Below are 14,358 nucleotides of genomic sequence, written 5' to 3' on the forward strand. Positions count from 1 at the left end.
TGTCGTACTGAAAGTATTCTGCATCCTTTTGGCATCAGTAATAGGGTCTTACTAAAGGATAACATGAGATGTCACAGAGATGAGTCAATATTCTGTGTTTAGGTGCTTTACTCATTTTCCTGAATGACATGGTGGAAAACATTCAGATGCTCATTAAGTTTCCAGCCATTCCTAAACAGCAACGGATGGTCAAGAAAAGTTTCTACAATATGTCACAGCTGGCTTCACCACAGTCCTGGAAATAACTGACTGAAGTTCTGTACTCTCTGTGGCACCTTTGATAATGAAAGGGATGAAAGAGATCAGGAAGCACTCCCAAAACATCCATATGCATATAGTGAATGAGCCAAGGAATATAATTAATAACTTCTTTGTCACCTATACTGAATTCACACAAGATACTAATGTGCCTTTCAGATGCTGCCACTCATTCAGAGTGAAATCATGTTCAACCAATCTCTAACTGGCTATCTTGAAGGTATACTGAACTGCTGCATTAAATAACTAATTGAATAATTGCACATTATGAAGTTGAAACTTTTCTACTGACTGATGCTTATTAATGTTGTAAGTGACTTTGGCTACTCTTTCCAAATGATCTTAATGGATCCCTTTACAAATGTACCATATCCAGCACAAGAAAGATAAGAGGCAGTTTGAAAGATTCACTGATTGAAATGACCTGTGAGTTTAAAAGTTTACACAAAGATTGCTTTCAAACTTATACCATAAACAGTGTACTTGCTATTTACAGTTGCATACTGTGTTTTATTATACAGCCTGTCACAGTGGACAGGTTCAGAGGAGATTAGCTGAGAAGAATTTGTAGATGAAATGACATTTAAGGAACAGAAAAGGTTATACCTCATATTTATCACATGATATCCATAAAACAGGAGAATGCCTCGGTGTTGTGTACTTCTCTTCTCCATCAGAGTTACAAGAATGGAAGACATTAAGTGAAGCTTTCTTAGAATTTGGTGGCACAAGAGAAAGCCTCCCCTGCTCTGCTTCTCATATGCCATGAAGAAGCCTATGTGTATCAGTTCGAAGACTACCAGCCAATTCCAAGGGGATTTGTAACACATGCTCCTCAGTCATCTGCATCCTTCTCCATAATATACACTTATGTAGGCCATGTTACTGTAAATTTGATCAAAGGCAATATACATGTACCTTTATTATTTCTTCATTCACCTGACTAGCTCATCCAAGGTAGCTTCCTATGACTTAATGTTCTCTTGATCCTCTCTTGGGGATTTCGTTTTCCACTGATAGTGCCATGCTCCCCTGAGGGTTTGGTCAGGGAATGTAACTTTAAATGGCATCCAATGCTCCATAAGAATCTGTGCATTTTAGATACAATGCCAGTACCTGTCCTACCACTGCTTCCCACCTTTGGATGGCAATGGCTGTCTGCAGGCTCCCCAGTGAAATTCAAAGGCATCTCAAACAATGCCACACACATCCAGGCAGGCTTTTCACCACCAGGGCCCTGGTCTGTTCTATATAGATCCTTATACCATAGTATCTGAACACCTAGAGTTCAGTGTTGAACTGGCTGGGAATTGAACCTGGGCCTCCTATGTGGCAGGTATGAATTCTAACAGTGAACCGTACGTTATTCCAGCAGAAGTCAGCATCACCCCAGAGACTTAATGCTGGAAAACATCTATTCCACAATATCCAGAACTTCATGCTTCCCCCATTTCTCACATCATTAATCTTTTGTCTCTCTAGTGGACCTATCTACCACCCTCTTTGTGCTGCCATCATCTCCAAAACGATAGTATGTGAAGAGACAAAAGCACAAATAAAGGCTGAAGGTGACTGCTTTCTCATAAGTTTGAAACAGCCGTATACAAAGTGCACTAGGGAATTTTTAGTGTGCTGCAGCAGGGTCCACACAGGCAGTGCACGGCAGGCTGCAGCACTGTAGATTCACACCCCAGCTTGCCGCACACTAAATGTTCAACTAGACATTCCCTGAGAGACATGTTTAAATTAGTTTTAGATTTTTTGGGGTCCAGCTGTCAGCGACAGTCACTGGAGTCTTTGCAGATCATCTGTCGTAGTATAGTATCAATAACCACAAGTCAAAGGGTGCTCGAAAGAGAATTCATTATTGTGGATGGTCCCCTTTAGAAATCTAGAAAAAAAAGAAAAGAAAATTCCTTTCTAGGAACTGAATCCGTACTAGGAGATGTGACTCTGATTTTTTCCAACGAGCTTCATCTTTCTTCTCATTAAAATGTATATGTTGCAATGGGAACTATCTCAAAAGTGCTCATTCTGCTAGCCCCCAGAAGGTGTTACCGTAATAAGATCTTCTAGCTTGGTTGGCTCAATCTCAGGTTTTTCAGTACCCAAAGCCAGTTTTGATAATTGCTCTTAATCTGCTGGCAGTGACCTCCAACTGAACTATATTAAGGACACACTACAAAACAAATGTTATTTCTATACTGACTTTCCAAAGTAGATAGAGACAATCACTAAAAGTGTTTCTTTGTATATATTAAGGTCCCATCTACACTATAAATTTAACCATTCTGAAGGATCCATTTGCAACATGATCTTTCACGACACAGTAAACCATGGTTCTTTCTTACAGAATAGACAGGACCTAACATAATTTCTATCTCCAGGTCCTGCACCTTTCAGTATTAAGACACATAAGCCCACATTTTAAAATAAGCACACATGCTCTTGCATGTGTAGGATGTCCAATCAACTCCTCTTATTATTTTCCACAAATGAAAAATGGACACTAAGTTAAAACATTGTGGCACTCGACAACTGTCACTGAGCAAGCTACTGCAAATGTTATACACTTTGAAGGAAAGCCTGGTCCCACTGGTCAAAGGGTGTTTTTACTTTGATGGAGGCAGGATTTCATCCCCTGTATTCAGTGGGGAGAAAATAAAAGCTCTCCATCAGCTGTTCACAGGCCCATGCTGAAAATGGAATATAAGGAAATTCTAAGAGGTTTCATTGTCTGAAAGAATTACCCCTGCCATGAAAGAGAAGCAATCAACTCAGTCAGCTCTCATTCAGAACATTTCAAATCTGCTCACTTTTTATAGTATAATACAGAATGAATCAAACTGAGTTCCAGTATAATTGGCAGCAACTCCCAATGCAACACCAGGGCTGAACTGACTCCAGGTCTTTTATAATAATTTGCCTAAATATAACAGGCAGACTGGAAGTCAGCAGATAAACCAGTTATTGGTCCACAGATTGTCTGACTGCTTAATGGTAATACTGGATGAAGTATTCTTATTCAAATATTTTGACTTGTCAGTGGAAATTACTAATGAGCAATGAGAGCAAAGACTATTTTTGCTCATAGCTGGTCCTCCACAATTTGTGGATAATGAAGACAGTTCTTTGGCTGTTAGCTTTGCAGGTTCTGTAGGCCATTGTTACTGGCAAATACTAATTAAACTGCAAACAAACATTGATGACAAGCCTCCTGAATTAAATAAAAATGTAAAAAAGACATTATTTTTAAAGGAGTCCAGGTTTTTTTTTCAAAGTAAGCTGACATTTTACTACACATTAAAGTGTAAGGCATATTGTTCATTCATTCATATATAGATGATCAATTTTCTGTGAAGGCCTTCATGTGACAAAATCCTTTTTAAAATAAAAAATGTTTAGGAAGATATAAGTACCACTATACAGATATTATGGTTGTATTTACCTTTATCCCGGGGAGTCCAGGAAGCCCAGGAAGACCTGGTTCACCCTATACAGGAAAATTACATAACATTACAGAACAATATTCATTTATAATTGGTATCCAGAAAACAACCAGGTATACACTGTAGTAGGTATAGTATGAAATCACACACACACACACGATTGCTATTCATTTCAGGGATCACAGATACTCAGGCCAACACAATGTACATTAAAGGGCTTGCTAACCTAGAAGTATGACTAAAATGTTTAAACGGAATGCCTAAATTTAGTCTCTTAAACCTACATTTAAGTACCTAAACATTTCCTGTGGATTTAGGAGCCTAACTAGACACACAGGTTGAAAATTCTGGCCAGTATTTTTATCAAAAGAAGAGGGAATAAATAGTATTAATTAAATAATATGAATACTGACATTTACTGCATTTGCAGTAATTCTGCAAAACTGCAATTGCAGATATTTAATTCTATCCCCTATTCAGTTATTGGCTGGATAGGGTGCTGTATAATGTCCAGTTTTGCTACAAATGTGGCTCAAAAATTTAATTTAATTTGTACATTTTCAGGGGGATTACTCAATTACAATTAACTATCATTTTTATAGAACCATCAACACTCTCCACATTTCAGTGTAAATGCACACACACGTACACATCCACAACACCACAAAGTACCATAAGCAAATAAACTAGAACTACTTCTAATAAATACCCTGCTTATTTAGCACTGCAATAAAAAAGAACAAAATACTCTACTTTCAAGAAGAAAATGTGTAACAGGAATTGAAGACTGAACACATTCATTCTGGAATGAAGTTGATATTTTTCTATGGGAGAGAAGGACAAGCACAACATTTACATACATACAATCATCCTAAGAAGTTAGTTGAAATGGTGCTGAAATGATGTCCTCTTAGGAGAAGGAAAACGATGAACACCAAAAATCAAAGGGCATTAGGAATATAATGGATGTAATAATTTTGATTTCAAGGACAAAACAATTAGACAGACAGTAGATTTCTAGCTATCATAGAGAGAGACCTGAACCAAAGCCCAGGATCTGAACATCCCTGAATTATAGGGAAGATCAGGTCCAAACTTTGTAGCTGGTCCCTACCTCTTGAACTAAACTCTAGATTCATCCATTCCTGAACTTTACTGAAATCCAGATCTCAATTTTGTGGTTTGGCTCAGTGCATGGAGATTACAAGCACACACAAATTCCTCAGCTTACATAACCAACTGCACTATATTTTTAGGTAATAATATTAAAACGTACTTGAAGAATTTCTAGCAAATTTACAATCTGCCACAACAAAACCAAAAAAAGAATAGTTGATTTGAAAATTGATTTGCCAAACGAAAGAACTGTGAAACATTTTAGGCGGACCCAAGCCCATCTTCCTTGCAGATTTCAGTCATTCCAGAATTTTAACAAATCTTTCTGACTGAAGCTACTGAAAAGGACAATCCACTTTGGAAATTTTAAATGTGAAATACAATAAAGGAATGGAGGACAGGATATCATTTTCAGCAGATTCTATTACCAGTTGATATACTGCCTACCATTGTCTAACAGACACTGAGCCATTACTCCTGTTTAAAGAGTAATTCTCTGAACAGGATGTATTACATTCACTCTTGATATAGTGTTAGCCCAAAAGTTCTACTCCATCTTTTTTTTTCTTGCATGAAGAGTCAGATATGCTAGTGAAACAAAGATATTAATACTATAATCTGTCAATTACTTTCATTGACGTGGACATGACATGACTTTTTCTCCTTCTGTTTTAAAATAAGTAAAATTCAGTTCTAAATATAAATGTTTAATCATTATAATTAATAGATCTTTTATTATTATTTTATTTGTGTTGCCATGGCATGCACAGTCCACGATCAGGGCTCGGGACCTCACTGTACTAGGCACTTCACACACATATAACAAAAAGACAGTCCCTTCCTTGGAGAACTCAAATTCTAAGTACACTAACTAAAGTGATTAAACTGTACTCTTCAAGGCAAGATTAAAAATACATTTCAATTACTCGTGTTCTATTATGAAGTTCATTGAAATTGAATGGACAGTATTTTCATTCCTTAACTTTTTTCAAAATATACGTTTGATATGATTTATGAGATTAAATGACTCCAAAGACAAACAAAAGCTGAATACAAACTCCAGTCTATCAAAATAAAGCAGTCAAATATTCTAAGTTGTTATAGAACATATATAATGTACGTGGGCTACATCTATAACGTATATGGCACACCTATCCTTTTTTCATACATTCACACACAGACGTATTTCATTCAGTCATACACAAATATCCTCACATATGAATCAATACATGAATAAATGCACAACATGGACCAAAACTTAATGTCTTTGCTCTGTCCTTTTTATTATTTTATGGTGCACAATGGGAGTTTTTCATGCGTAAAGACTAAGGCTCCAATACTACATTGAGATCTGGAACTTCAGTGGGTTTCCACACATATCTACTCTAGTGAATACTAATAGAGGATCAAATTCTTGGTATTTAATCAGAGAAAACTCCCATTGGGTGCTGTAAAAATAGCTGTACATTCTGAAGGTGTCCTCATAATAGGAAAGAACAAAAGTTTGGGAAATTGACATTTGACACAGTTCATGCCTATATAAACGTTTCTCATTGCTAGTTTTTTTGTGTCTTCATTATATTTACACTCAAATAGTGAATCTCATTTAAAGTGTGATATTTAAATGTAGATTGATATGTATTTATCCATTAATCTGTACATGCGTGGTATATATATAAGAAACGTCAAACCCTCATTTCATACTTATTACTTATTCACGAAAAGCTCACATTGTCTGCAATGGGAGTTTTGCCTGAGTAAGAACTATAGGATTTAGCCCATATTCTCTATTCACAGGGAAGTAAAAATATAAGGCAAAATTACCCTCTGATCCATAATACAGGTCTTTTATTCACTGCAGTTCAGATCTCTATCAGACATTCTGCACTTGTTTTACGTACTGAACTCAGACTGGTGTGACTTGGAGTTCCATGTAGGATGGATTACAGACTACACAACAGAGATCTGCACTTCAGTGAATAAAATACCTTTACTGTGGATCAGAGAGGAGAATTTTTCTCACAGGGTCAAATTTTTAAAGACCAGAAGCAGAAGTCCATATATGTGCATTTGTGCAAGAAACCGGTTAATTGCACAAGCAAACAGATATTTTATGAGCAATAACCTGTTTGTTTTGCACATTCAATTGACAGATATGCTCATGTAAATACAAGTGATTATGAACCTCAGCATCTATTCATTAAAACTTTGGCCCATCTTATTTCAGTGAGAGACTGTTTTTATTTACAGTATTATCTTCACATCAATTTCTTGGTATTACATTTACAGTGATCTCGCAGAGAACATATTTTTGCCTCCAGATTGTAAGGTTTGAAAATAATTATGTGTGTGTGTGTGTGTATACACACATAATGAAGGGAAACATATGGGCTAAGTGGCACAATGCATAAATCCACAAGCCTTTTGCCTCTAAAGTACTGAGTTCAAATATGATTTACAGTAGATCACAAGTGAAATATGTCTGTGGTTTCAAAGTAGCCACTAGACCACATCACAAAACAATCACTCACTTTAGTCTGACTGGCAATATATGCTCAAGTGTGGCCTGATGCTGAAACTGGAGGGTGTACTGAGGTCAAGACTGAGGTGCATTGGAAGGGCAGTGTAAAGAAATGTGCACAGTCCCTTCTGGTACAGCAAGGTGCTGAAGTACGTTTAAGGATCATGCCCCAATTCACTCGTAAGTTTAAAAAAAGAGAACTATAAAATACAGAGAGAGAATGAGTATTCAAAATATTATGGGCAATGTAAATGTTTGAGACAAAAGCCTGGCACTTTCTTTCCATAACATCATATGCAACCACACAAAGACAAGCTCATCACTTATAAAACTCTACATTAATGTGAAGTTCGTGGCTACTGGTTATTTATCTATATTACATCTATTATATCAAACCTGATTGCATTGGGCAGTGAGATCAGTATCTTGCTAATAAATCACTGCTAGTTGTTCCCTGCCTGGCAGATAGCAAATGAGAGTATGAATCTAAACATTTAAAGTGCATTCTGTAGTTTATTATCCAAGTAGAACATGCAGTACATGATGCACAATGATTCCACAGGTTAAAACTGCTTTCGCTAGCTCTCCTACTCGAAACTGAGCTTTACTAACAAATTTAATTTGCATATCATAATAGTCGTATAGAGTCTGTTACAAATCATTCCGATTAAAACCTGCCAAGTAGAGAAACTCAGCTGCAATTTTGTCTTTTACTGATTTAAAAAAAATGGTTTCTCAGAGTTCCATATGGCCATAAAAAGGAACTGAGTTTTAGAATATAGCTGGCCTGATATTCCCTATATACAGTATATGATTTTACTTGTCCCCTGACCTGAGTACTGGAAAATCTCCAAAGTGTACCTTGCAGATTAAATTTCCAGTTCTCCTGTTGGGATAGGGGAGAGGTTTCTTACTTTACAAGAGGTGGGGATGGTGAAGGGTTGTTCCCAGGAAACACTGTACACTCCAGAGGGAAGCCAAACTGCTACCCCACACCTCCCAGGATTGTAGTGTTAAAATCCAACCTCTCCTTGGTGTTCTGCTAGCACCTTCAGGCTCCTTGAGGAGAGACACAGTCACAAGCTTTCCCATCTGTGCCTGCATCCTATCCTATCCTCTGAAAAAGGGTCAAAGGCATGGAGGGGGCAGGCAATGCTGCTTGGTGCACCATTCACTTCCTATTGGCAATTTCCTAGGTCAAGAGGGCATCATGCCATATTGAGCAGCTGTTCCCCGCTACACCTCCTCCCAACCAAGGAAGCTCTGGCTGCACAGTGTCCAGTGGAAAGGCTTCTTGGGGGGCAGGGGTGGGGTAGCACGTAGTGGAGCTACTTGCTCCTAACTTTTCAAAGCTTGTGTCCGCTTCTACCAGTTTAGCTCCTCACTACCAGCACAAGTGAGAGAGAACTTCCAGCCCTAGAGTCAATATTTATTTCATCTTAATGAGGTGTAATAACATACTATAATCTGCAGGTCAATATTTAGTCAAACATGCAAGGGTAAGTTGTCAACATTCAGACAGCAGAGCCATTCTTTGTTAGTTTCAGACAGCTGAGATAGTGCAAACTTTCAGTGTGGAAAAAAGTGCCCTGTAGTTATAAGAGTGGGTGGGTTATTCTAATTCTCACTTTGCACTCTAGCCAGTGTCATTCTTATTCAAGTTTTTTTCAAAACTCAAAATTATCATAAACAAAATGTGTATAGACCTTGAGCAATCAGTTAAATTGCACTATCTTGCAATCATTGCTATGACCAAACAAGCAATTTATGTGCAAGACGGAATCTCCAGTACTAATGTTTTGTATAAACAAGATTTGATGGCAAGTCTAATTGTGAGGAAAAAAGGGACTGAATGCTTTCATGTATTACCTTTTGTCCTGGCCGACCAGATTCTCCAGGTTCTCCCTAATTGAAAGATTAAATAAACAAACAAATAAGCAACCACAAGATCAGACAAAGTGAAAAAAAAACCTCAGGGTCGTAGAAGAGGAGAAAAGAGTTGTGGCATGAAGTGACAGGGATTCTGCAAAAAATGACCACTATAAACACAACATTACCTTAATTCCTGCAGCAGAAGATCCAGGATCACCCTGATATAAAATTCACAAGGAAACAATGATCACACTTATTATGTACATATATTTTCAGGAAACTGATAGTTCAGGAAACTAACAAACACAGGCATGATTATCCTGGAACCTTCTCAAAGTACCTCTCAATTACTGTAGCAAGATTAAATATGTCTTGAGACACTGCATACCAATTTGACCATTGACAATAAGTCAGTATTATTCAAAGAGAAACAATTCTGCTTTCAAAGAAATGCAGATGTGGGATTTGCTTTCCATTTATCCAGACAACATAATAACCTATTCACTTGTTTGAAAAGTTTTACAACCAATAATGTAGTTGCTGTAACAAAAAGGAATTTTAAAGAGATGTGTAGTGGGAAGCTAGAGTATAGTGCTATGCCTCTTCATGTTTTGACATCCCCAAGTCTATGACACATTCAAAATTATTTGCCATATCAAAGAGCATCACTGGTCCTTTGGGTCCACAACTACAGATGGCAAGTCTCAGGCCTTAATTGACAAAGCTTTTGTGTTAATGACATTCAACCTCAAAGAATCCAGTGACCCATTAGTTTATCTTGTTTAACATGTCAGACTATCCATCTCTTTTCCATAGATTTTCGCTGTTTTTATCTTGATGCTTTAATGCACTAAATGTTGTAAGTAACAGAATGTCAGATGAGCTGAAATTTATTTGCTCAGGAAAGGTCAGTTCTGATGAAGCAACTAACTTTCAAAGAGGTTCTCCTGTGTTTTGCTCTGAGTGTCTGGGTTTGATAGGACTTGCCCAAAGTCACAGAATCAGCCAGTGGCTACGGCAGAGTGCTTCTGGTTCTCAGTTCTTTACTAGCCTTTGTAGACTTCTGAAAATTCCTGTACTTTCATTTCACTGCACCTTGTCTTCAATGGGACACCAAAGTAAAGTGGAGGAAGCTAAATTATTAAATGCTATTTCTCACTTGAAAAGTTTTGCTAGTCAACTTATTCATGTAAATAGGTCAACCCTGTGAAAACTGTAGAAGTTGTTTACAGAACCTGTATTTGGACAGTTTCCTTATTATTATTATTATGAATTACGATTGATCAAGAAAATTAAGAGATCACTGTGCAGTAAGCTTACCCTGTGTCTTAAAGCAGAATGCTACTGATGCACATACTGAGTAGAATAGCTAATATCTGTAACAGTAACATCTTAATAGATGTTAAGCACAGTATAAATGCTAAGTATTATTATTATAGTCTTGCACTATATAAAACAATAAAATGTAAACTACTAGTATAAAACCACCAGTTTTTGATTAGCTGTCCTGTGGTTCAGTAAAGCTGAATGAAGAGCCGTGGTGATTTATATTTTAAAAGCCTGGTTTCCTTTTCATAGTTATTGTAACTCTCTCTTCAGAGGGCAAAGAGAAAACAAAAGGCCATTTTCTGAAAGGCTGATTCATGTCTGGAAACCTGAGCGGTCTCATTTTGATAGACATGTATGAGTGATATTGCTGTTGTCCCTCACAGCACGTACAACTGTGAAATCTCAAGGACTTTTTAATAGCTATAAAGTGGCAAAGCAACTGCTGAGAGACAGTCACAAGTTAAACATTTTAAGGGATAACACTGGAAATAGCACAGATAAGATACAAAGTGTTTATGATCCACTTTCATTCAAGAATGAAAACTAATACAGGATAAAGTAAAAACCATGTAGCTAGAGCGTGTTCTCAGTCCCTCACTGAGTCAGCTGGATTGGAAATGAAAGAATTTCAGCAGGAGAAAACACAAATGGAAAAGTACTTCAAGGGGATTTTGGCTGCTTGAGAGGCCAATGGCTACAGCAGGAGAATGGAAGCAAGGACTAATGAGTGGTTTCCATTCCCAAGTCTGCCACTGACTCTGTATGTGACCTAAGACAGCTCACTGATGCCAGCGTTGTCAAAATATACGCACCTAAGTCTATGTTTATGTAGTAAGATCAATGGGAGCTGTGGATGTGCATCATCTGTGGAAAATGACACTACTTTCATTTAGGTGCATAAATATGGGTATATGCTCCTAACTTTAGGCACCCTGGTTTGAAATTGTTATCTCTTCACCTCTCTGTCTCAGTATTCCCATATATAAAATGGGGATAAATAATACTTACCCATGTCACAGGAATTGTGAGTCTTAATGTTTGAGATCTTTGGATAAAGATACTATATAACTGCTTATTATTAATTATTAATTATTATTATTTACTGCAATGGTTTATGTATTGTTCATTCAGACAACATTTATGGAGGTTTACTGTATGGGGTCGTGGACAAAGGGAGAGGTCTGGGTGAACTGGCTCTAATCTTCTTTCATCTCTGAACCTTATTTTTGGTTCAGATTAGTCTTGATAAATCATTCCTGCACATCCAAAACTTCCGCGGTTCCCTCTTTTCTCAGGCTCAAAGACCCCTCCCCATGCTACCTTGAAAAAAGAGGCTCAGTAAGTCCGTAAGCCTCACTGCCGCTCAAGTACTGCTCCAATGCTTTGCCCTAGTGATGTCCTAGAGTGCACCAAATGTTTCAGAAGCCCAAGAGTCATCCAAATATCCCATGTTCCGAGACTTCTGAGGCATATGGTGCATCCTGGCTTAGATATAGCATGCATAACTTTGACCAACACCCAATATTAAAGGTGCAGCAGAAAGGACAGTAGAGAGATATTCTGGAACACAGTGCCAACTGCTTCTATCAGGGCAGGGGGAAAAGGAGAGGATTTCCCATACCCTCATCAATGGCTAGAGGAGAGTGTGAAAGGCTTCTCATGGCACTACCCGAAATTCCTGCAACTATGTTGGAAGAGAAAGCCACAGAGCTCCCGCCTGTCTCCTGAAGATGATCCTGCCATTGACTGGGAGAAGTGACTGATGGATTAAGAAAGGGAAGGAAAACAAGAGCTATTTGGTGAGTATGCTACTGTTGGCTGTTCCTATTAGGGGGCAGCAGTCATCGTGATTTTTTTCCTCTGCAACCAACACAATTAACAACCACTGGGTCAAATTCATCTCTGCTATAAGTATAATGATGGTCAAAGATAGTGCAAGTCACTGGAGCACTAGCCACAGGAGCACTGCTCCTAACTACACTGGTGTAACTGTGGAGTAATTACTCTGACTTCAGTGCTTACTCACTCCTAAACTTCCACACCAAAAATATATTCTCCTAAACTCCTAACCGAACAGTCCTCCACTGCAGAGTCACTCTGCAGGACATAATCAGAGAAGTTCTGTGGCCTTCTCCTATACCTTCACAGATCTATGGGAAGCCCAACTCCTATCATGCAGCAACTAGCCTGATGCTGGTAAAGTAATGAGACCTGTACAAAAACTATCTATCCATCCCCATTTCACCCCAGTACTCCAGACAATTACATGAAACTTGGAAGTGGTGGGAGCATTATATGTTTCAGAGGTTCAGTCAATTCAGTTAAAGATTTTCAGATGAACATTCAAAAGGCCATCTGCTGACCTATCTTTTCTAAAAGTTCTTCCCAACTAGAATACCAAACAATTTGAGGTCCACACAGAAACACACACAATGTCTGGCTTTGGAAGGATAAATTCCCAACAGAATGAGGAATTGATTTTTTTAGATTTTTTTGTTTTCACTTGGACACATGCCAAGTACTTCAGTAGCAGACACAATTGAAGAACAATTACTGAAGCGTCATAGGACTCACAGGAGAGATTCTGAACTTCTATTTTAGCTGCTGTTGGACCTTAATATTGTTTCATGAACATATACATGACCTATTTATCTGATCTACTGTTCCAATGATTTGGCTAAGCATGACATTCTCAGGACATAAAAAATGTCTCTAGACATGCTACTAGGTCTCTCAGGAAAATAGTTATGAAATCAAACTGCATATATTTTTGAGTAATAGAATAATAATTTAAATATTCAAAAATAGATAGCAATGATTCCTGGCCACTAGAGACCAGACATGCCAAACTTGTGATAAAAATGCAGAAATTGGGCTTGTTTTTGGCTTAATTGACTTGTAAGATGCTTGTTGGCTAGTTTTTGGCTTGTAGCTTGTTGCTTCTTTTTTTTATCTGCTCCCAGCAAGCGGGGGCAAGGGGCAAGCAGAGGCAAGGGGAGAAGAGAGTCAGGGGGCACACAGTCAGGGTGCACAGCAGGCCCACCACAGTCCCAGACTACACGATGGGGGGATATAGTTACAGAGTGTTGGGGTTCTTAGGGACAGGCTTATTTTGGCCTTGTTTTGAAATGGGATTAGCTTGATTTTTGGCTTATTGTGGAAGTCGGGGTGCTTATTTACCACGTGAAAGTTGGCAACCATGCGAGAGAAATGGACTGGATTTGAATTTATTACCTGCAGGTATGATTCTCTATTTTTCCCATTCCTCTTAAACCATAAAATCTGTCAGTGGTAACAATCTCAGCTTCCCGTTTCTCAGTCATAATGCACATGATATATAAAATCACCCATTCTTTGGAGACTTCTGAAATATGGTACCTGAGGAGACTGAGCTGACGTAAAGGCATGGAAGCCAGATCTTTAGCTGGTGTGAAATAACAAAGATCTGAAACATAATTTTTAACTTTCACTCTGAATTTTCAAACTTTTGGGGGTTTTGGTCAGCCACTTGGATTATGTTTTCAACTGTATGCCAGATTGCCTTGGCCCTTCCTTTGGAAAAGAATGTGGAAGGGGATCAGTTTCCCCTTACAGAATTTTTTTTCTGATCCAGTCAGAGGGCAGCATTCCCCACTCTGAAAAAGTAAGGGGTTGGTCCTCTCAGAACCCTCAGATCTCCTGAGATCCCTACTAATTTCAGGGATCTGTTGGGGACACTGGGTCTCTGTATGGGGGTGCTGTGCCTTGGCACATCTCCCTTAGCTCCAGATCTCCAGCAGTGTGGTTAAGTGGATCTACCTGGCATGTAAAAAG

General features: G+C 38.2%; 1 protein-coding gene across 1 annotated transcript in view; it reads right to left on the reverse strand.

Moving 5' to 3' along the window:
• Nucleotides 1-14,358, reverse strand: part of COL25A1 (collagen type XXV alpha 1 chain) — a 422,316-nt gene that overhangs the window by 69,223 nt on the left and 338,735 nt on the right. The window contains exons 16-18 of the mRNA XM_084626922.1: nt 9,402-9,434; nt 9,214-9,249; nt 3,707-3,751 (exon numbers count right to left, since the gene is read on the reverse strand). Coding sequence (XP_084483048.1) covers nt 3,707-3,751; nt 9,214-9,249; nt 9,402-9,434 — 114 coding nt within the window. The remainder of the gene's footprint in view (nt 1-3,706; nt 3,752-9,213; nt 9,250-9,401; nt 9,435-14,358) is intronic.

This window comes from Lepidochelys olivacea (assembly GCF_965140295.1).
Source record: "Lepidochelys olivacea isolate rLepOli2 genome assembly, chromosome: 4".
NCBI classification, from domain to species: Eukaryota; Metazoa; Chordata; order Testudines; family Cheloniidae; genus Lepidochelys; species Lepidochelys olivacea.